This window comes from Brassica napus, chromosome C8 (genome assembly GCF_020379485.1).
Source record: "Brassica napus cultivar Da-Ae chromosome C8, Da-Ae, whole genome shotgun sequence".
NCBI classification, from domain to species: domain Eukaryota; kingdom Viridiplantae; phylum Streptophyta; class Magnoliopsida; order Brassicales; family Brassicaceae; genus Brassica; species Brassica napus.
Window position 1 is genome coordinate 37,279,018 of NC_063451.1, and position 24,465 is coordinate 37,303,482.

The 24,465-nt window shown below is 33.7% G+C and overlaps 4 protein-coding genes across 4 annotated transcripts; 3 read left to right on the forward strand and 1 right to left on the reverse strand.

Annotated features, from left to right (window-relative positions):
* Positions 1–7,747: 7,747 nt before the first annotated feature.
* Positions 7,748–11,321, forward strand: LOC106402619 (probable aquaporin PIP2-5). The gene is made up of 4 exons (XM_013843394.3): positions 7,748–8,192; positions 8,924–9,219; positions 10,671–10,811; positions 10,900–11,321. The coding sequence occupies exons 1-4, from the start codon at positions 7,889–7,891 to the stop codon at positions 11,017–11,019; spliced, it is 861 nt and encodes a 286-aa protein (XP_013698848.1). The 5' UTR covers positions 7,748–7,888; the 3' UTR covers positions 11,020–11,321.
* Positions 11,322–13,257: 1,936 nt separating this feature from the next.
* LOC106404514 lies at positions 13,258–14,388 on the forward strand. The gene is made up of 2 exons (XM_013845240.3): positions 13,258–13,426; positions 13,741–14,388. The coding sequence occupies exons 1-2, from the start codon at positions 13,345–13,347 to the stop codon at positions 14,247–14,249; spliced, it is 591 nt and encodes a 196-aa protein (XP_013700694.1). The 5' UTR covers positions 13,258–13,344; the 3' UTR covers positions 14,250–14,388.
* Positions 14,389–15,232: 844 nt separating this feature from the next.
* Positions 15,233–16,677, forward strand: LOC106406776 (pathogen-associated molecular patterns-induced protein A70). The gene has a single exon (XM_013847510.3). The coding sequence runs from the start codon at positions 15,552–15,554 to the stop codon at positions 16,491–16,493; it is 942 nt and encodes a 313-aa protein (XP_013702964.1). The 5' UTR covers positions 15,233–15,551; the 3' UTR covers positions 16,494–16,677.
* A 1,009-nt stretch (positions 16,678–17,686) lies between these two features.
* On the reverse strand, positions 17,687–21,464 carry LOC106406203 (amino acid transporter AVT1B). Its single transcript, XM_013846823.3, has 12 exons — positions 21,141–21,464; positions 20,780–21,054; positions 20,314–20,528; positions 20,164–20,187; positions 19,646–19,826; positions 19,096–19,315; positions 18,874–19,009; positions 18,619–18,638; positions 18,350–18,495; positions 18,219–18,262; positions 18,070–18,132; positions 17,687–17,952 (listed from the first exon to the last, which is right to left on the reverse strand). Exons 1-12 carry the CDS (start codon positions 21,317–21,319, stop codon positions 17,854–17,856), a joined length of 1,602 nt encoding a protein of 533 aa, XP_013702277.1. The 5' UTR covers positions 21,320–21,464; the 3' UTR covers positions 17,687–17,853.
* Between the last annotated feature and the right edge of the window lie 3,001 nt (positions 21,465–24,465).

Consider the following 24,465-nt stretch of genomic DNA (forward strand, 5'->3'; position numbering starts at 1 on the left):
TGCTCTAAAAACTGTGATTGACACGCCACTAAGATCGAGGTGTATATACAATAGACTAACAATTTCTGTTTTGGATTCAGCGTTTTGGATTCAGCGTTTAGGGCTGGAAGAAGATTTTGAGAATCAGGGCCGGCCCTAGACCATGTTAGGTGAAACATTCGCAACATATCCCTAAAGTTTTTGAAAAGAAATTACATATAAATAGGCCAAAAAAAAAAATTTTAGATCCCCAAATTTATAAAAAAAAATTTTTTACATAGACACAGATATGGGCTCCCAAAATCTCAGGGCCGGCCGCGCTGGAAACTTGCGAAGGAGGGTTTATTTTACCAACCAGTTCTCTGAGTAGTCCACGATAAGAAAAGGGAGAAAGTTATTTTTGGAAAATTGTATATTTTTCTTACCAGGTAAAAAAGTTGTGAAACATAGTGGGCAACTGGTCATTCACGAGAAATGTGTCCAGAACCCTTTAAGTGTACTTTCTGGTAGAGGAATAATTTAGAGTACCGCACTAATAAATTGAAGATCAAATTGGTTAAAATAGCCCAAAACAAACAAAGAACTAAATTAGTTGTGGTTCTCACGAGACTATTCGCAAGTGGACGGCAAAACTACAGAAGTTCACTATTAGGAAAGTTAAATTTAGTAATCTATATATTTTTTTTTTTTTGTCATCAACAAACAGACTCATATAGACTCTGCGAACCAAACTGGTAACTCCGCATCCATGTGAACGACGAAAGACGATTGTTTTCTGGCACATCGTGCTAGATTATCTGCCTTTTGATTTTCCGTCCGGGGTACATGAATGATCGTTGAGCTAGTAAAATATGTCTTCAGTAGCTTTATGTCGTGCAGGTAACTCTCAAACGCTGGTCATTCCTCTGGTTCCGAAACCATCTTCACCAATTGAAAACAATCCGTAGCAAAAGTAACCTGAAACTGATGTAAATTCCTCATGCATTCCATTGCCCATATCAAAGCTTCCATCTCTGCATGAAGAGGTGAAAGACATGCCCTAGTATTCCTTGCACCCATCAATCCCTGAAAGCCCTCGAGTATGCTATACCATCCTTGACCTGAATAAGATTCTTTATCTTTCCAGGAACCATCTATGAAACACCAACGACCAACTCTCAGCTGCCGATTCAAAACCTCATTCTGTGGTGGAGCCTGCTTAGTCTTAATCACCTGGGCCTCACCCCAAAGTGTTGATTCAGTTTATGCAAGCGTAAGTGTATCTTTTGGGTCAATATCCAAATTACTAAAGACCTTATTATTCCTTCCTTTCCAAATATACCATAGTATCCACGCAAAATGATGATCTTCCATCTTCGGAAGTACCCTCCAGAAAAGATGATCCATATTTGTAAATAGTGAGCTTGTGGGAAAGTAGACTGGGTTAGACGGTATCTTTGATAAAGCCCAAACTTGACGGGCAGGAGGACACTCAAAAAACACATGGTTTATTGATTCCTCCTCAGCTCCACATCTAATACAACAAATATCTCCCTTCATTCCTCTTGCTTGCAGATTCTTCTTAACAGCTATACATCCGGATACCATTTGCCATAAAAAATGCTTAAGCTTCGGAGGACATCTCACCTCCCAACAGAAAGCTTTTAGAGTATCCACTGTGGGACCATAAAAAGCTGGTGGTTTTGCCTTGTCCGGATAGACCCGTTCCAGCTGATATCCTGTTTTAACCGAATATTTTCCATTATTTGTGAAATGTCATCCATTCCTATCCACCAATTGAGTCTTACTCAAAGGAATACTTTCAATAATTTGAGCGTCCTGGGGATCCACCAAATCCCGGATTACTTGCGACTTCCAAGTTCGTGAAATTGGATCTATCAAAGAGTCCACTGTGAGGTCCTGATAAGTGTCATGTTGATTTTTGTTTGCTGGTCTCGGGCGAGTGGTTGGGAGCCACGGATCACTCCATACAGAGATAGAGGATCCCGTTCCCACCCTTTTGATTAGTCCTTTGCTAACCAGAGATCTAGCAGATACAATACTCCTCCAACCATACGACGGAGAGTATGAACGGATCGGTTCTAGGGGTGAGGCATTCCTATAGTACCGTCCTTTAAAAACTCTAGCAAAAAGAGTTGAAGGCTTCTCTATCAGCCTCCACAATTGCTTTCCAAGCATAGCTGTATTGAAATCCGTTATGTCCTTAAAGCCTAGACCTCCTTCGTCTTTGTTTGTACATACTTTGTCCCATAACTTCCAGTGCATACCCCTTGTATTTCCCCCTGGGCTCCACCAAAATTTTGATACTGCACTCGTCAATTTCTTTACCGTTGCTTTTGGTAGCCGATAAACAGACATCACATGGTTAGGCAAAGCCGTGACTACTGATTTAATGATAACTTCCTTTCCACCTTTTGAAAAAAAACTTAAACGTCCACCCATTCACCCTGTTATTCAAACGGTCCTGGACAAAACCAAAAACCTGTATCTTGGATCCCCAAAGACTCTCCGGCAGACCCAAATATGATCCCATCCCTCCTAAATTCTGTATCCCAAGGATGTCTCTCAATTCCTGTCTAGTGGACTCCTCAATCTTATGTCCAAATTGAGTCGAAGATTTCTGAAAATTAATCAGTTGCCCCGAGACCACCTCATATTCCTTCAGAATCCTAAGAATAGTATGACATTTTTCCTTCTGTGCCTTACAGAAGAAGAGACTATCATCTGCGAACAACAAATGAGAGATTGAAGGACAAGCTCTTGCCACCTTCATTCCCGTGAAATGATATCCTATTTCAGCCTTCTTAATATTAGCAATCAAAGCCTCAGTACACATGATAAATAGATAAGGGGATAAGGGATCCCCTGCCGTAAACCTCTTTGAGGAACTATATGTCCACGGGGCTGCCCATTTAGCAAAACATGATATTGAACTGATGATATACATTCCATAATTAATTTAACCCAATGCGGATCAAAACCCATCCTGAGAAGTAGCGCTTGAATAAAACCCCACTCCACCCGATCATACGCTTTGCTCATATCTGTCTTTATCGCCATATATTTACTTTGGCAAGCCTTATTAGTCCGCAGTCCATGAAACATTTCCTGAGCAATAAAAATATTATCTGAAATCAACCTTCCTGGTACAAATGCTGATTGTGTCTCCGATATTAACCGTGGGAGGCATAATTTCAACCGCTGACATAAAACCTTCGAAATAATCTTGTACCCTACATTGCACAAGCTAATTGGCCTCAACTCAGACATCCTTGTAGGCCTTTCCGTTTTCGGGATCATACAAATATTGGTAATATTTAACCTTGAATCCATGTCCCCTGTGATCAAAAAATTATTCACCATTGCAACCAAATCAGTTTTGATGATATGCCATGCATGTTGGAAAAAAAGTGCCATCATTCCATCCGGTCCTGGGGCTTTTTCCGGATGCATCAGGAACAAAGCCTGACGAACCTCCTCCTCCGTTGCTGGCCTCAGCAGCCCATTATTCATCTGTGGAGTAATAGACGGAAACACAGATAGCATTTAAAAAAAAAATTATGGCCTTTTAGCAATAAAAAATCGATTTGTAATCAATATTTTATAAAATATATCAGTTACCATAACTCAAATACACGTAATAAATCTCACTTTTAAATATGGAAACAATAAAAAAATAACTAATAAATAGATTTTGACAAATATTTGATACATCTCCAATGTAAATTAATAAAAAAAAATATAGAACACTTAAAACGGAAAACAAATATAAATTTATAACACAAAAATTTTAATACAACAATACAATTGCACTACAAAATGGTGAGACATCTAAAATATAATATTCACATGAAAACTATAAAATATTATAATATTCTTAATTATGTAATAGTTAGACGTGAAATATTATAACCTCTCAGGTCCACCTCCTATTGCAATTACGTGACATGCAAACATATTCATGTTATATATGATTAAGTGTCTCTTTGAATAGAAAAGTACTATGGTTTCTTTCTTTAAGTGTTTCAGAAATGATTTCTAAAAACAATTTCACAGTTTTGTTAAATATCTTTATGATCGAAAAATTATTATCTAAAATTACATTGTTATTAAATTTCGAATACTTTACATAAGTAGATTAATATTAAATTTTTCAACAGAGATATGGAAACCACTACATTTTGAAAAAAAAATAACATTTTTAAAATGTGTATATCTCTTCAATCATAGGAACCACCATATTTGAAATCTATATTTATCAAAAAATAATATATTTTCTAAAGGTTCGATTTTGATTTTTTCGGTTTTAGATATATATGAACCACTTAGTTATTTGTGAATATCAATTTAGTTTTGAGTTTTTTTTTGCTTCGGTTTTGATTCACTATTGGTTCTCGGTTTATAGTTCCATGTCTAACCAGGATGCTGAAGTGTTTTTTTTTCCTTTGGTTATAATTTTTACAATATCACGTCATAGAACGGGTTATAACCTATAAATATAAATAAAGCTTTGCAGTATATATTTCAAATATTTTCACAAACTCAATGGTAAGTATATCAGATCTAGACATATCATTTCGGATATTTAGGATTCAAAAAGATTCGAATTATCTAAAAATATGAAAAATACCCAAAACATGAAAAATATTTAAACTCCAAAATATCCAAAAATATTTACATACCTAAAAATCTAAAATTTTATTCGAAATCTGACCCGATGAACCAAAAAATACCCAAAATTTTATCCGACTACCCAAATTTTTTTTTAAAAAATTCAAATTTTACCTGAAACCCAAAACTATTGTAAATTCAAACTCAAAACTTAAAAAATATATGTAATACCAGAAACATATTCGAAATACCCTAATATACTTAATATACACAAAATATTTTCGACTAGATCTCGGGTAGGATCTAAACTCAAACAAAGACCCGCGAGTCCAAAAGAAATACCTATTAGGTAATTTTTTCTGAACCTGGACCCAAACTAAACCTATGTTTTGAGTCGGTTTCGGTTTGGTCTTTGGTCCGGATTAAATATTCAGGTCTAAGAGAAAGTTATATAAAATGTACATATAAAATCTTAAATAAACTACTCATAGAATATATAATTTTAAAAAATTATCTTCTTCAATATAATATGACTTTATATTATAATATAATCTAAAAAATCCGCGCTTTCGAAGCGCGGATCAAAATCTAGTTAAAGATTAAAATAGGAAAAAGAAAATGGCTAAAATAGTAAAATGTTAGAGACTGTATATAGGGGACACCTTAAACCTAAAAGTGAATTTAAACTATAAGAACTTTGAAAAAAAACAAAGAAAAAAACATGGCAAAGCTGCAAAGTCAAGTTGGGTCGGTGAAAATAACAACCCACTTTACCCCCCACTTCACCGTCCTCTATGTTCTGAACATGTGCATTTCTTTGTTATGACCAATAGACTAGCTAGTTCTTGACCACTTAATTGTTATTGTAGCCTGAAATAAGACGAGTTCTTGACATTTATTTTTATTTTATTTTTTTGTAAAAGGGCTTAGCTTTTGACCATTTGATTGTTATTCCTGGCTAATATATCTTTTTCTTTTTTTTTCCAATATAGATTGGAAATTCTCTGTTGTACAACGATTGTATGTCTACGTAGGATTTTTTTACCAAGATTCTAAAAGTTACAAAGTGGGAGAAGGCATATGCTACTTTTGAATAAGCTCGTTTAGTCGGCACGACGCTATCAAATATATGGTTCACCTATTTATAGAGCACACAACTTTTTTTGGAGACAACTAATTGGAGAATTCTGTATTATTTAAGGTTCGTTATTTACTGTTGCTATTCAACTGCCGGTAAAAACTTATATCTGTAATTACAATTCTAAAGTGTTTCTTTTAAATAAGTAACATTCTGTGGCCTCTCATACCTCTTGATTCATATCAAATTTCCGGACTCTAGAATCTATCTATTATTATTTTTAAAATATTATAATTCATCACATATATTTTATATTTTATATTTATACTATTATCGTGAACTGATTTTTTTCGCACTCAAGCTCTCATCTTAAAAGTTAGAGCGGTTAATATCGTTTATACCATCAATAAATAAAAATATATAAATTAGTTAAAAATACGAATTTATTTATTTTATTAGATAAATAACTAAAATTAATAGTAATAAGAATTATCCAAAATCTAAATATATATTTTAAAATAAAAAGATAGTTTCTATATACATTGTGTTATCAAAAAAAATATTTTAATAAAAATTAAAAAAAAACACATAACAAAATATTTTAAAAGTAAAAGTTTTATTCTTAATTTTATATAATTAAAATAGAATATTGAATGATTTCTAAGATTTATTTGTTAATAATGAATATAGTGTACAACTTTTTTCAAAATTTATAACGTAAGAATTTTCAAATGAAAACATAAATAATAATTTATGATAATAATAATTTAATTATTAATGTATGTATTAATAATTATTTATAAAATATTTATGTTCACATGTGTGGACGAAACACCTAATAAATATATAAATTTAGGAGAAGAACTAGAGGAAATATTTAGTAAAAAAAAATAATTAGAGGAAATTATTTAATAATGTCATAAATCGTTTAAAGATGATAGTTTAAAAAATTCGTATGCAGCCATATATATTCCACGTAGTCTAATTCTAAATTGATTCTTTATCTTACAACTTTTTACGCCAAAAAAAAACTTTTTCATCCTATTCTAAAAGTCAGGGACCATGATTGTGATCTATGAATTAGCTTGCAATGCAACCACCACACCAGGTATTCTCGTCAACGTCAACCATTATTTATTAATTAACGAATTATATATATGTTTTGAAACGTTACTAAAATATTTTTTCGCTAGCAAACGATTAGATCTTTTCTAAATTGGGATGTTAACAAGTTTACAAAAAAAAAAAAAATGTTAACAAGTTTACATTTAAATATTAAACATGGCTTACAATTTTTTAGCTTATCTTATTCTACATGTCACATGTTTCGTTGGAAGCACATCAGTTGTGGTCATATTTTATTGTAGTTGGGTTGAGTCGGGCCATCTCTTCCGATATTTGGTTCTCTTTGAACACGTTGTAAAAACAGAAACTTTGAAATTAGGTTATTTTGTGACAAGATGAAACTTTCATTTGATTCCATAAGCTATTGTTTTTGGATTTTTAGTTTTCATTTATTGGATAGTCACGAAAATAATGAGTCTCTTGCTACAATAACGTTATTTGGTTGATTAGTAGTACTTAGGCAATAGATTGTTTGTCCATTCCACTAAACCCTAATAACGACAACAAAAAGTTTAATAACAACAACTAAAAAGTACAAACAGTGCGTTGGACAGTTTAGCACAAGAAATTAATTCCGTTGTGTCCTAAGTTCTACTTTCGCTGGAAAATGTTTTACATCATGTAATAATGTAGTAACTAGTAATTAACTACCCATGAATGGTTTAGTGGTATGCGGAATTTTGTGAGCTAGGCGATCTGGGTTAGAAGAAATCCCAGACACTAAAACATGTGTGACCAGATAACATGGATTTCTAATTCTCATTGCGACTAACGGTAGACTCTAACGAGACTAATCGGTTAGATCTCGATCCGCCGGAAGCCCAGGGTTATTAAAAATAAAAATAAAAGATATTAACAACGGTTGATCTCATACCTATGGAAAATCAGGTTCGGTAGAAACTCTTTCCGGTTAAAGAAAAAACAACAACCAAAAAGTAGAAGAGAAAACAGAACAGAGCCCAAAGCCTCGTCACATCTGCCTATAAATTCCCGTCACCCACTCACAGTCTTACCACATCAATTTTCTCAAACTCTCTCTCTTTTCTTAAAAAAAATACAGAGACAGACCCCTTAATTTAGTGAAGAAGTAGAACAATGACGAAGGAAGTGGTTGGAGAGAAGGGATCCTTCTCAGGCAAAGACTATCAAGACCCACCGCCTGAGCCTCTATTCGACGCTACTGAGCTTGGGAAATGGTCTTTCTACAGAGCTCTCATCGCTGAGTTCATAGCCACTCTCCTCTTCCTCTACGTTACCGTTATGACTGTCATTGGTTACAAGAGCCAGACCGATCCAGCCCTCAATCCTGACCAGTGTGCAGGTGTTGGCGTCCTCGGCATCGCTTGGGCCTTTGGTGGCATGATCTTTATCCTCGTCTACTGCACTGCTGGAATCTCTGGTCTGTTTCTCAATTTCTCTAATTATTTTCATAGATTTGTTCCTAGACTGTCATTTTTTTTAATCTTACAACATAATAACTTACTGCTGGCTCAGTTTTATATATGAATCTGTTATATCATGATTGAGAAATGTAATTCCAACAGAACATGAAGTCAGTTTGGTTAGGATGTCTTGATATTTTCGAGTTTTTCGCTTTTAAGATTTGTATTAAATTAGGTTATTCGTTTATATCATAAACAATGTTACATTCATTTGTAATATAATTCGGTTAGTTTGTTTTGTTTTAGCTCACATGAATGTTTTGGTTCAACTTATATAATGGTATAGGTTGACACATAATGGGGGGTTTGAGATGTGTATTAAATTCAGTTACTCTTTTAAATCATACTCCATCTGTTTCATTATAAATGTCGTTTTAGATTTCGGCTCACAGATTAAGAAAACAATTAATTTTGTATATTTCCTTAAAAAAAACACTATTAGTTATACACTTAACAATATTTCAACCAATAGAAAAATAAAATTTGCATAAAATTAATAAATTTTGCATTGAAAATCAAAAACTACGTTTATTTTGTAACGAAAAAAATTCTCTAAAACTACAATACGAAACGGAGGGAGTAATTCATAAACAATGTTACATTCATTTGTAATAAAAATAGCTTTAGTTTGGTTTGTTTTGTTTTAGCTCACATCAATATTTTGGTTCAACTTATTTTAATGGTATAGGTGGACACATAAACCCGGCGGTGACATTTGGACTATTGTTGGCTAGAAAAGTGACGTTGTTGAGAGCAGTAATGTACATGGTGGCTCAGTGCCTTGGTGCCATTTGCGGCGTGGCTTTGGTTAAGTCCTTCCAGTCTTCTTACTACACCCGCTACGGTGGCGGCGCAAACGGTCTCTCTAACGGTTATAGTGTTGGCACTGGTGTTGCCGCGGAGATCATCGGGACATTCGTCTTAGTCTACACCGTCTTCTCCGCCACTGACCCCAAGAGGAGTGCGCGCGACTCTCACGTCCCTGTAAGCTCACTATCTCTTGCAGTTAGATAATTTCACCGCACTAAAATGTATGATATTTAATATATCACTGAAATGATGTCGTAGCAAAATTATTAATCGGCCAAGAGTTGAATAATATGCATTTAATGAGCATGGACACGTATAGCATGTTTTTCTTGGTTGATATTCGAGATCTCTTTTTATTGATATTTTAAACCGTGAAAATTTTGAACTTCAAATCCATAATTTCTCTAGTTCTCTATCTCCGGAATCAGTTTTTACCCCTGTTCTAACTACGCTAGGCGCTAGTCGGACGGCTATCACGGACCTAGCGAATTACCAAAAAATTGGGGAGTAAACAAGATATACGCGGAGATTAGTTTTAAACACTGTTTTCAATTTTCTAATAAGTGTATATATTATTAACTTACGTGGAAAACATCAATTGTTGATGTAGGCTAGTGTAAATTTTCCGTGTTTGTGTCAGCAAGGTGACGAGTTCGATGACTAGGAAGCGTATTTTGCTTTTTTTTTCATGCTTTTTCATTAATGGTATAGCTGTAAATTAATCATCATCTTCTTTTTAGGGTTACGAAAACCTTTTTACAGAGCCGTCATGCTTTCTTTCTCTGATTTCTTCCATTATTTTTGTGTTTTTCTTTCTGGGCATAAAATAAATTTGAAGATTTAAACATGTATCATCCGATTTCAAGCTTTTAAACTTCAAAAATGTGAATAATATTAGTGACTCCGATTTAATGGCCGCCTACGTTGAAATCGCGACGTTTCACCACCGCCGAGCGCTTCTCCGGCCGATTGAGTAATCGCCTGTGCGGCCGTTTTTTAGAACCATGGTTTTTACATATTATGATTTAAAAATTACTATTTCTTTTTGTTTTAAAAGTGGTTTCAACTTTGAATCCATGACACGAGAATCAACTCACCACTAAACTATCAATACTTCGGTAGACCTTTTTTTTCTTTGTCTAGTGGTTCAGCTAACCGGTGTTCAAGTAGTTAAAATTCTGAAATACCGGTTATTGTAGTATTGTGAATTTATCTAGGTCTAAAGATATTTACATCTTAGTAAATAATTTGCTCGGTAAGCTTAATTATATTTGGATTTTTGAAAATTTGGATTTTTGGAAATTTGGATTTTTTTTAGATGTCGAACCATTTATTATGTAGATTTTGCCAGTCTAACTTCTAGATTCTCCATTATAACAAACGTCAGAAAAGGACATTGATAATCTAAACTTTTTGTCTTTCACGCCTATCTCCATCATATGTGAATGTCCTTTATTGTAAATGGTCCCAAGGTTCATTTGCAACCACGTATCCTTCTCTCAAAGTTTGAGACTCAAACCTAACTATATTAATAATATTTGGAGGCTTACATTATTTGTCTCGTGAATAAGTAATGAGTAATAACATATATCTTTTGTTACTGTTGATGATGTGGTAAATTGAAGGTATTGGCTCCATTGCCAATTGGATTTGCGGTGTTCATAGTTCACTTAGCTACAATCCCAATCACGGGCACTGGCATTAACCCTGCAAGAAGTCTCGGAGCTGCAATCATCTACAACAAGGACCAAGCTTGGGACCATCATGTTCGTATTACCATCTAAAAAATTTCACTTATTCGTATTCGATCTCACCTTTGGACAAAGTTTTAATAACATTTTTAAATTTCTACAGTGGATATTTTGGGCGGGTCCGTTTGCAGGTGCGACCATTGCCGCTTTCTACCATCAGTTTGTGTTAAGGGCTGGTGCGGTGAAGGCCCTCGGGTCTTTCAGGAGCCAGTCTCGCGTTTAGCTTTGACTCTCGTCAGTTATCAAAGAGAGCAAAGAAAGAAGACAATAAAGAGCGGCTTTTTATGTAATGTTTAGATGGTTTGGAACCTAGCGACGTGTAGTATCTTAGTTCTAGCTTTCGTGAAGAGAGGTTGTGAGTGTGACTTGTGGGTCAACTTTGAAATGCTACTTCTCTTATATCTATGTCTACTATTTTATGTTGCTCTAACTTTTACTAGTTTTCTGAATTCCTTATGATAAACTTTCCACGCGAGAGTATAAAGGACACCCTATCTTTACACGTGGAAGATTAAGGTTATTTTAGTGTTTTGTTTGCAAGCTTTTAAATTAAGTCTGTAATTAATAATACACTCATCAAAAACACATAATTAATAACACATAATTAATAATACACTCATCAAAAACACACAAGTAATTAAACTATGCAAGTACTCATGCAAATGCAGTGTACGTACGGTAAAAAACTCTCTAAATTAGTAATGTCGAGACTTGAAACTATAGTATTTTATTAATTTATAAGAAAGAATTATATTACTATATTCTAGGATATATATTTTTATAAAATAAAAAGATATCAATTTAATTTTATAAATTTAATTTTCATATTATTTTTATTATATTATTTGGTGTATATAAAATAGATTCATAAAATTTAAATATTGTTCTGGATATAATTTTACTATATTATAAAGATGAACTTCGTTGTAAATATAAAACAAACAATATAATTTTTTATTTGTACTTGTATAAATTGTATATGTATAAATTATTAATTTATGATTTTAACAGGATTATATATTTATATGTGATTTTTTATAAATATTATTTTATTTATCTTACCGATTTGTGTCATATTTTAAGTTGGTCCAATTCGGAACTGATGAAATTTATTATTTTGCGTGTTTATTAATTTATTTTTGTATTTGTATGCATTACAGCTGGGTTTAAGTTTTTTTCCCCTTTCTTTTTGTAAAGGAAGCCACATGCTCAAATTCAATATTCATGAATTTGATAACCGAATAACAAAAATGGGTACAAAGATTTGGTAACTCTTCTGATTTTGATAAGACGTGAGAGAAAGAAGATGTGGCTTGTTAAGTACGCAAAAATGATTATTGTTTCTATCATACTCTGTTGTGTTGCCAATTAGTTTGGAGGTATTATCACAAATACTACTGCTGGCTCATAAAGTATTAGATTGGAAAGTGATGGAAATGAAAAGACGCACTGAGAAGTCAAATTAAGTGGCTCATCATAGAGATAGAGGACCTTCAATGTCTTTCATGCGCATTATTTGAAACACACGATAAAAATAGGTTTGGCACAAGTCAATCGACAAAGCTAATCTCTTCATTCAACCACTTTTCGTTATTGAAAAGCAAGATCTTAATCATCCTTCCTATGAAATACAGGGAACATCATCATTCGCATTTAAACTCAACCACACATTTTATTTTTATCATCTAAAAACAGATTTTATATCTTTTTCAAGTAAGTTTTAACCATTATTTTCTAGGTATTATTACGTGGTGTTTACATTACGTGGTTTTTGTTGATTAGTGAAACCATTATTTTCTAGGTATTATCGGATATAATTTCAGATCCCAATTGTTATCATGAGAAGCAATTATAGTAGATGAATTTCATAAATTTCAAGATATTTACAAACATGTTTGAAGAGAAGAACATTTTTATACATCTGATATTTATTACGAGAACTCTATTATTATTGTATAGTAGTAATCAGTGGACAGATCTAGGTTGAATTTCTACTTGGAGCAAAAGAACAAAACAGCAAGAATATATTTATAAATTCAAATTTTCATTTGAGACGTTATTAAAATCTTAGCAAAATTACACCAAAGAAAAAAAAAAAGGGGGGGGGAACTGCCCCACCCACTCCCCATACACACTCCCCACCTAGTAGTTTTGGCATTGGTAGTAATAGTATGGCTATATTATTCTTATACCGACAACTGTTTTGCTATATTTAAAAAGTTACGATAAAAATCTTTCAAGATATATAACTTGTAGACAACCATTAGTATCCTGCTTTTTTTCAGCGAATCAAACCTATATTAAAAACGACGAATGTAACCATTACAACTTACAAATCAGATTGGATAACCATTAATACCCTGGTTGTTAGATGATGACAAATGTTAAGTATGTTTTCTTTTGTGGGCCTGTGGCCCATTAGCTGGAACAGAAATAGAGCCCAAGTATGAAGAAGATTACACCAAATTGGGGTTTCTTGACCAAAAACAAGAAACTAGAAGCTTCTTTCTCAACTTGTCGCCGAAGATCACAACCAAAGGTCTCGTCAATGGCTGCTAGGTTTCTTAGTCTGAGACGCGCTTTATCTCTCTACCTCACTAACCAACAACCTCGGCTTCCTCTGTTTCAAGGTATCATCTTTTTTCTTCTCCAACTTGCCTTATCTTTCAAATCATGATGTGCAAAAAGGATCCTTTTGTTGTTATTGTGATTCCTTGTTACAGTTATGAGCATGACATAACATAAAAACTCGGCCTTTAAAGTTTCCCAATCACTGAATCAAAGGCAGAGATGTGTGTAGAAGAGATAGGGTCTCGGGATTTAATGTTTTGGTTTTACACTAGACAGAGATTTGTATAAATAAGGGAGATTTGTAATGAATTATAATCAAGCATTTAAAATTTAAAATAGTTCTCTCATTTTTTTTAAAAAACAATCTCAGCAGGTAGGCTTTCACAATCAAAGCCACTCTTGAGCAGAGATTATGCATATGTGGGATTACTTCAGAGGCACTTATGTGTATCCCGTGAGGCTAGTGAAGCTGCTGCAGGAACCAATGGCTGCTGCAACTCTTCAAACTCTGTTTCCGAACTTTCCAAAGCTCCTTTCACCTCCCCTGCAACAACAGCCTCTGAGGATCTGATTGTGAAGTACAAGTCCCAGTTGAAAATAAACCCGAGGCATGACTTCATGATGGTGTTTACCTGCAAGGTATGCGAGACGAGGTCTATGAAGATGGCCAGCCGAGAATCATACGAGAAGGGGGTTGTGGTGGTGCGATGCGAAGGGTGTGATAATCTGCATTTGATTGCAGACCGTCTTGGCTGGTTTGGAGAACCGGGGAGCGTGGAGGAGTTGCTCGCTGCTCGTGGGGATGAATTCAAGAAAGGATCTATGGATTCTCTTAGTCTTACTGTTGATGATTTGGCTGGAAAAAAGATATCCGATGAATAGAGCAAGAAGAGCTCTTCGTTACTTTTAGCTATTATATTCACTACTAGGACTTGAACCCTACGGAAAACATAAAATTATATCCTGTTTTTTTTTTTAATATTAATTTTTGAAATAAAATTGGTCTTAGTTATTATGTAAATACTAAGCTTTGATTTTTTAAAAGCAATTGTAGAATGAACACTGAAACGCATCTTTCTCATTCTTGTTAATCTACTCATGGCTGCCACATTGGTCTTGGTTCGAGAAGTGCAGCTTTGGTCAAAACCAGTTTATATAAGCGCATTCGCAATCTGCCAATCCTCATAACGATGGGACAAACATTGTTAACAATGTTGTAAAAAAAGTTGAGAGAAAGCATATGATTCTACTGATGAGAAGAGAGAAAAGAGTAGTGAAAATAGAATTAAATAAGCGAAATGAAATTACTTGTCAGATCATCGGTCATGGCCCAGTTAGGATGAAGTATTAAAAGATCAAATGAGTGATGAATCGATTAGACTTTGTAATTGCAGCCTCCGGACTTTACATGTTAAAATGGAAAGATTGCTCAATGCAACGTAGTGTATGAGACTAACAGATTAGATTTGGTGTATATGATTATAAACTCGTTAGACTGACTGATTTTTTTCTCAAAGATAATTTTTTTTTTGTCAAACCTCAAAGATAGTTTTGTTTTGTTTTTTACAAGATACTTTTTCAATATAGACAGACATGGTTGAATGTAGTTGTTTTCAGAATAATATTTCTATGGACCAAAACTTAATTTAACCATACTGTCAGTTGAGAAAAAAAAAATAGCATCGTCTTCATCTTTTAGTACTTAATTTTCCGAGTAGATTCAGCACGTTCTAAGTTGTTTGAGATTAGTAATTCCACATGTGCATTATGAATCTATTGACGATATATGATGTTCACGTATAACTACGTTCAGCTTCAACTGGTGTTTTTTTGAAAGAAACAACAAAAGTGTCACATGAAGCATCGAACTTCGCTTTTTTGCCTAACGTGGCTTTTTTTTGTTGGTAATTATTGAAACCATTCTTATTCTTGCAAACCAATTATAGTAAATGAATACCATAAGAGTTCAAGACATTTACAAACATGTGTGAAGAGAACATTTGCCATATGTATATATCTAAAATTTGATGATATATAGTAACTTTCTAAGCTTTTATAAATGTTTTCTTGTAGACAGCCATTGATCTCCTGCTTATTAGATACCAAATGTGTTTTTTTCTATCCTCAAGTAGAAAAGAAAAAGACAGGCCGGTGTACTTGTGGGCCTGTGTCTCGTTGGTTTGAATGGGCGACATGTTCGGTCCGATGGAGCCCAAATATGGAAGAAGATACACACCAAACTCGAAGCTTCTTTCTCAAACTTTGTCGCCGAAGACGAGAGAATCTTTAATTCTCATACCCAGAAACCAGATTCACACCCAATCCCCCTTCTTCGAAAGAAGACAAGCCATGTCGGATTCTTTAGTGACGGCGATATACAGTTGGTTCACACCGACAGTACTATTCATCTTCCTCAACTTAATAATTGGCACCATTGCAATTTCCTCTTCTCTATCTTCCAAATCCAACGATCCAAACCAAACTCAGATCCAACGCTCTCCTTCCGTGATTCACCGTCTCAAGTCCATTAACTTCTCCTCTTTCACTTCCCCACCAGACAAAGCTCATCTCCAGTTTCCTCCTGTCGCAACAACTCCAGACAACGAACCAGCTTCCATCGAACAGAACCAGCCTTTTCTTTCTAGATCTCCTTCTGTTCTCCACCGAATCAAATCTTTCAATCTCTACAATTATATTTCTCAAGAACCCATCACCGTCGCTGAATCACCGCCGCCGCCGTCTGTCCCCGCCGTCGAGGAAGAGGAAGACACAAGTCCGAGCCTTGAAGAGGTTTACAGTAAGCTGAATCTGAACCATGTGGCTCGGACAAAGTCTGATACCGAGCCAGCTGCTGGAGTTATCCCACCGAAGCTTCCCAAGAAGATGAAGAAATCAGCGAGTACCAAGTCTCCTTTCTCTCATTTCGAGGAGCCGGAAGAAGCCGTCGAGGCTCGTCGGCCGGAGACGGTTAGAGTCACGAGAGTGACTCCGGTGGAAGAAGCTGATGAGCAAGTAGACGCCAAAGCTGATGACTTCATCAATCGTTTCAAGCATCAGTTGAAGTTGCAAAGGATTGATTCCATCACCAAGTACAAGGAGATGGTCAAGAAAAGAAACGACAAGTGAAATAAAAATTCTGGGGTCTGTTTCTTAATTATGTATTAATTTTGAGGACTGTTTTTATAATTACCTGGTTGTATTCTCAATTTGATGTAATGTTTTTTTTCAGTGTGCTTATCCAATTTGTGAACTGTGACTGTTTTTCTCTTCGAACGCTCTTTTCACCAGTTATTTACATGTGTTGTTTTCATATTGATTTTGAGATATAAGATCTATTGTTGTTAAGATAGAAGGTTCATGTGATTGCCTGTTGTGGTAATACTGACTGTTTTAGCTGCATGTAATTTATAATCAGACATATTAATGGTTCTCTCATTTTCTGAAAATAATCTCAGCAGGAAACTTTCACTAGGCGTGGTGGACCTTCGGAACCCATTTGGTTCGGATCGAGTTTTTGGATTTTTTTGGTTCAGTCCCTTAACTCGTTTGGTCCGGGTTTGGTTAATAACCACAACTAGAACTTGAACACTGGGTAGAAAGTTGTTCAAAAAAAAAAAAAAACACTGGGTAAAAAAAAAAATAGTTCCTTGTATTTTTATATTAGTTTAGAAACAATAATGTACTTTTAACCTTATTTTAAGAAACAATATTGGTATTATAATTGTTATTCTACTTAAGACTGCCACGTTGGTCTTGGTTTGAGAATTGTAGCTTTGGTCAAAACCAGTTTAAATATAAGTTCCTTGGCAATCCTCACATTTGACAATATGACCAACATGGTTAACAATGTTGTACATGCGCAACAAATTCTCAAGTCCGAGAATATAACAGTTGCAAAAAGTAAAGAGACAAACCAATAACAAGGTTTACACCAACGTTATTTATTACTAGTAGGCTAGTAGCAGCAACCAGCAGAGAAGTCATAGTGAAAGAGATGGCTTTGGATCTTAGAAGTCAAACTAGCAGAGATGGCTTGAGTCCTTAGGGAGATGGAGATTTACCTTTGCCTGAGACTTTTTTTTTTTTTTGCCTGAGACTTGAATAGATAAGGCTTAATTAGTCTTCATCCATGGATTTTGTTATGTCTCCTGCCTGGCTCTTGAATTCTTGATGCAGCGGTTCTTTGGCCAGTTTGGCTATTTTATTTTGCTTGCTGAACAATAATGTTGTAAGATATGATTACACATTAAGAGACTAAAACTAAATGAGTACGAATGTAAAGTAAACTTACACCACTTACAAAAAAAAAATATTCGAGATGTCAAAAAAAATTTGTTCGCATTTTTTTGTATGTAAATAAGGTGGTTGTGGATATAAATTAAAGTTCGCCCACTGAGAAAAAGATAATAATAATCGATTTATAGAAAGTGATAGTGCTGTAATAATTCTCCACTGACTTATTGAAAATGGATAAAATAATTCATTTCTAGGTGTTCAACTTCTCGATGATCTTTGAAAGGGCTGAGTAAGTGCCCATAGCTGAACATACTGCTCCTACTGTGATAATTACGACACAAAGCGCCACCTACAACACACACGAAAATGGTTGTCAAGAGAGGATATGCATATTGGCTACTTATAGACATTAGAAACTCAAAGTGGACATTTTGGTTTTTCGTTTTCCCGGTTAAGAGATGTATACCTGAGTAGGGGTTACTTTTGTCCTTAAGATGCTCAAGAAACAAGCGGGTGGTAGTATCAACGTCTGCGTCCAGAAGCACAACATTCATATGAAAATGCAAACTATATATGATTTTGCTTGCATAACAAGAAACTATATATGTAACTTACAATGAGCATTGTCAAGAATGATCCAATCAATGACATGACAAGGCCTGCAAGAAGTGAGTGTCAATAGCTATGTGAAATATATAATTGCAATGAGAGTAACACCTTTTTATATTTTTTTTGAGTTTGATTACCGAAAAAGGGAATCGCAAGACCAACGAGCAAAGTAGAGAAGGCCAGTGCGCTTCTAATGGCGATTGCATAGAAACGTGACTTGCCATGGTTTGATGGTAGTAACTCCTCAAGACTCATTGCAACCGGAGATAATGTCAACGCATATGTGATTTCTTTATTAAGGCCACACAATTTTTCAGTTTCCATAGATGATAATATATATGAATAAGGTTGCGGAAATTACAGAAATAAGGAAAGAGTTTCTGAAAAAATCATTAGAAAAGGATATTTGGTAAATGGACTGACTACCTGCAAAAGGGTTTAGAGAAACGACAATGAAATATATAATGGTATTTCTGTAATATACTGTATTATACTATCTAAGTCATTTGCCCATAAACACATTTCATGGTATTGTGTATGCAATCAATATTTTAAAACCTTTGACATATTACAAAATCAACGAAATATCCTAGTGCATCTTAATGAGAACCATCCCCATTTTTTCATGTATAAACTAAAAGATGTATGGAACGAAACTTACTGTGGTCCACAAAGCAATCTTAGATGCAACCAAATCTTGAGGCAAATTGAGAGTAAACTGTGATTCTGTTGATTCTCCGAACATGCTATATCCCATGACAGCGACACCCGCATACATCAAAGTACAAATTCCAAAACTGCAAAGTAAAATAAAAAATCTACTTCAGAAAAACAAAAAAAATATAGAGTTCTAAACATTTGTAATGTCTTTATAACATTTTACCATGTTACGAGAACTGCTGGGAATTGAGAGGGTTTGGCCATTGAAGTATAAATATTTGGGAAAACACCATGCCCTGAATAACAATAACCATAAAGTCCTACAGAAACCGGTAATGTTGCTAGGTTCAGAGGAGTTCCTTTACTGTGAATTCCAACCTCATCAATCAAACCGACCCAGAACAAGCACAAAACCACTAAAACTGATGCAATCACCCCTCCAGCTGAAAAATTAAGGATATGATTAGTTATAACCGAAACTCAATAAAATTTTATACGTTTGACTAAATTAACTGAAGTTAGATTTTGTTTACCATATATAATGTTAGTTACAATAAACTATTTACAGTTTTTAACCGAAAACCGAGTAAACCAGAAATTCCAGACCATATTAAATCAAAATTTAGTTATAATTTGGTATAAATATGTTAAATGAACAATTGAACCGAACCAAACCAGAAAACTGAATGCTCACTCATAATTCACTAAAGATCTGAAAAAAAGTTAAGATGAGTCCTTGAAAGATCCAAAGAACCATCTTTAGATGTTTATACCTGAAATGTAACTTAATATACTGAGATCTCGAAGCCAAACAGTGGGGAGAACCGCAATGGTGGTAAGAAGAGCAAATAGATGAGGTGCATCTAAATGAAACCCTCCAATACTCAAAGCAGCATTTGGAAATAATGATGAAAGATTGTCACTCTCCAGAATTATGTATTCAACACTCATAGCCTTCATAGAAAGAACATTGAAACATATCAAGTCTGTAACTTTATTATAACAAAAAGAACATCCAGCATTCAATCCAATGCAATTGCACAATTTTTTGTCCTATTTACAATAGCATTTCAGTATATGTGGTGTTAATTATTTTCAACAATAATATTACTCATAACCACCAAATAATCCAATAATCCAAGTAAAAAACAAGAGAGGGGGGAAACACTATGGACCCTGACTAAAGGTGTTGTACTACTCCACATGTGGTCCCTTTAATAAGAATGTGTGTTTTGTCTTTATTAATAATAATATAAAGTAAACTATTGGAGGAACTGCAAGTTGTACTTACATATAGCTCCAGATAAAGTATTACCTGCAATCAAAAAGAGGAAGAGAACTATAAAATATGACATAAATGATATCTTATAAACCTCAGATTTACAGTAAATAGATGACGAATTTCTTACTAAGTGTATCATCGATAAAATGTTGTACTTACGGAGACAAGGATGCGGCCGGTGGTTCCAAAAGCGGCATGGCCAATGTCTGGATAGGTCTGGAGATCGGGGTGGCTATCAAGGCAGTAACGCAAAAGCAATCCAGTGTAAAAACAAAGAACACCAAATGCAAAGAGTATGAGAAGTCCCAACCATCCTCCTTCCTTCACAGCATATGGTGTTGACAATATTCCAACCCCGCATAAAACATTTACTCCTGCACATGTGTGTGTATCTATGTCATCACTCAAAAAGTAATTTTAATTAACAAGGAGCAGGACTGGTTCTAAGACTTTAATTTGGAGGTTATAGATATTTAATAAGAACTTTAATGATTTCTTTTACAAATTGGGGGCTTATATATAAATTACATCTTAAAATTTTGAGAACCAAAACCAATGTTTCAGTTAGTTGTGCCCGACAGGAAGTGTCACCATTTACATTACCAAGTGGTTTGATGAAACTCACCATTAAGAACAGCTTGTCCGAATGAGCTATCGTTAGAGATTCCCATTTCATGAGACACCCTGGATGAGGCTTTGGAAGGAAGTAGAGAATGAGAGCTGCGTTTACGCTTTGCTGCTTCTTCATCTACTAGGAGAGGTTTTCTAACAGCAGGTAACGATTCTGGAGTATGTCTTCTTGTTAAGGACGAGAAAGAGCTTTCAAATCTTGACAATGAAGAATTACCCAAAAAACCAGGACTGGGAGATGGTAGACTTCCATATAGATCAATAGATTGTCTAACAACATTATAACAGAGTAACATGAAAATGGTTAGATCCAAAAAAAATGTAACAAATCTGAGAATCATGGTTCTATAATATACCTGTAACTCTTTGGCCATGCCGTTGAGTATGAGTTAGGTTTAGAATGATTTTGGTTTTGATTATGAACATCAGAATAATCAGAGAAAGCTCCATCATCTTCTTCTTCGGCCAAGTTCTTTCTCTCGTCCTCTCCATCACTCTCAAGGTAGAGGCTCTGATCAGAAGATGAGTGATTCATTTTCTCACAACCCTTATCCGATAAACACAACTTAGATTTTTGTGGAATCTTTAAATTACAAAAGACAAAATATTTGATTCACAGAAAAAGTAGGAGTCTAGGCGAGTGAAAGGGCAAAACGAAGACCCGGTCGAGGGCAACTATATTAGTAAAGAGCCGTTAAAATGTGAGTCATTCATATATAGCAATCAGATTTAACTATGGTTAAGTTAATGTAACTATAGTTCAAGCAGTATCCTTTTATAACTCACTGAATATCTTCAAAATTAGACTTAAGATTATATTTATTTGGAACTTTAAATATAATAAACCATAGAAACACTGAACTTTTCATTTTCTCTATATATAAATTTCAGAAATGGAAAGAAATAAGGAGGTGTTATTGGTTTATATATTTTGATTGATTTAGAAATCCATATAGTATTTATAAATCCAAGTAAAATATGCAAATCCGGAGGTTTTTCCTCGGATTTGAGTCTTTGTATTTTTAACTAAAAAATCCGAACAAATCTATTCAAATCCATTATAAAATCAAATATATTAGTAAATCCGTACGATTGAATAACACTTGATTTGATATAGAATTTATGAATCATTAAACCAATAACACATGATTTTAATACAGATTTGAAAATCATATAACCAATAACACTAGATTTAGTTCGGATTTTCAAATTCATTAAAATACAACAACCAATAACCCCTACTAAAATTAACAAATATTCCTTCAAAACAATTTATTTGTTATATAACATACCAAAATATCCTATATAAATAATTTTAGTTTCTAAATACAGATAAAACTATAATTATCTGAAAATTATTTTCTTCCAATGATATTTTTACTTCTAACTATTGGTTTTCCACAGATAAATGATCCAATTCTTATATTTAGATTAGTGATTATTTGTACTTTATAAATGTCAAATTTATCAATAATTGTATTTTTTTTTCTTGCAAATGTCACACACACACACACACACACACATATATATATAACCTACAATAATCATCTTGATTGTTTTGAAGGTATATATATGCGTTTGTGTTTTATGCAATTATAATTGGTTATATATGTCTTTTACTGTTTTAGTCTCATATAATTTAGTTAGGTTTAAAGATACATATCATTCAATATAATTTTGTATTTCCTCATTTTTTCTATTTCTTTTGCAAAACAAATGAACCACTAAATACCTAATAACACTAAAAAGGAACTATGAGAAAACCGTATTGGCAAGGGTAGAACCACGTCCACATGGTGTGCATGTGGATCTGTTTAACGATATTTTGAAGTTTTCTTAACGTTAGAACGGCAATGATTCAACCGTATCTGGAAGTCACAACTCAAGAACTTGTACATATTTGTTATCAAACTTAAAAATGAACATGCCCACATTTAATCTCTTTTTATTCGCCGCTTCCAGCTATATAAATATGTCTGTCTTCACATGTTCATTACATGTTATAGTACTTATTTTCAATTATTTTCCAAGTAGATTCAGCACGTTCTTAGTTGTTTGGGATTTTATTAGTTTCACACTTGTGCATTATGAATCTATTGACGATCTATGATGGTTCATGTTTATCTGTGCGATAGATGATAAAAAGCTTGACACATGCAAACATGAACACCCATCACTAATTCTTTTATTATTATAAAGTTTTATATCAATATTGTTGTGTCCGATTATATGTCAGTAAAACTTAATTAGAACTATAAAATAACATATATAATCTCGCCGAAAGTATTTGTTCAAAAATCTATTACATTTCAAGCTCATCAAGTAAAGGACCTGGCTAGTTAACACCAAATTATTCTCGCATTAATAGTCCATAAAACCGTCTCTGGTTAGGAACAAACAACTCTCTCCTATACGAAAACTACCATATTAACACCTAATATATCTTGATCACTAACGTCGTTTCCTTCGAATCCCTTATATATTAAATCACAAGTCACTCAATTTTTGACATGTGGAAAATGTTAAAAAAAAACAAAAAAACAACTAACTGAAAAGAAAAATCTTTGATCCCTAATTATCAGCACATAATTGCCTAAAAAGAAAAATCTTTGATCCCTAATTATCAGCACATAATTGCCTATGTTTTCTCATAATATTTCAGCCGCGTTAAAATCAGTTGACCACAATTTTCAAACTGTTTTTCTTTCTTATATATAATTTTGATCTATTAATTTACTCTTTGTTTTTTTTTTCAATCTTCTCTGCACATATATTTTCTCTTTCTTAAAGATTTTATGTTTTGGTTTGTTTTTTCTTTCTTTGCAAAAAAAGGAGAGACTGAGTATTAGGTTTGCTTGCCAAAAAGAGAGATTGACTATTAGATTTGTTTGAATTAAACAGGTTTCTTCCTGTCTTCTTTTTTTTTTCTGTGGCAATTCAAATTTTATTTATTCATCACCTGAATTGATACTCAATCGATAAATACAGTAGAATTATTGGAAGAAATTGATACTGGTATGGTATTTTTGAAAAGATTTCAATTTTAGTTAACTGCTGTATATAACTTAGAAATTTCTTCTATCTATTGATTTACAGGTACTGTAGGTTACGGTTTGGAAATGTGGGATGAAGCATAATCAAAATTATTCTTGTGAAAGGGGATGCCAGAGACAAGCATCAAGTACTATTATTCCTATAACAATTTCGAAAGAGCCAACAGAGAGCCAAAGAGTTGCGAAAGAGTCAACGCTTCTAATACTATGTGCCATTATTCATATAATATTTTTAGAACAATTTATTTGGTGTGAAATTATGATAATGTTCAAATAATTTTTAAAACAGTAAATTGACCCGTGCGAAGCCGGACAGTAATACTAATCACTACAAGAAAATAATGATATTGCAAGGAAGAAGAACTATTGCAATACATCAATATTTTGTTGCAAACAAGGAATTGCAATAAAACACGATGAATTATATACTTTTGCTGATTGAGTGTTGCAAATTCGTGATTGTTGCAAATATATTGCAAATTTTGCAATGGATTGATTTATTGATAAATTTGTAGTAATAATGCAATAACATTTGTATTGCAATTTTGTCGTATTTTTACAACATATGTTTGCAGCATTGCAAATATTGTCACAACTAATATTTTGTTGTGTTACTACGAAAATATTA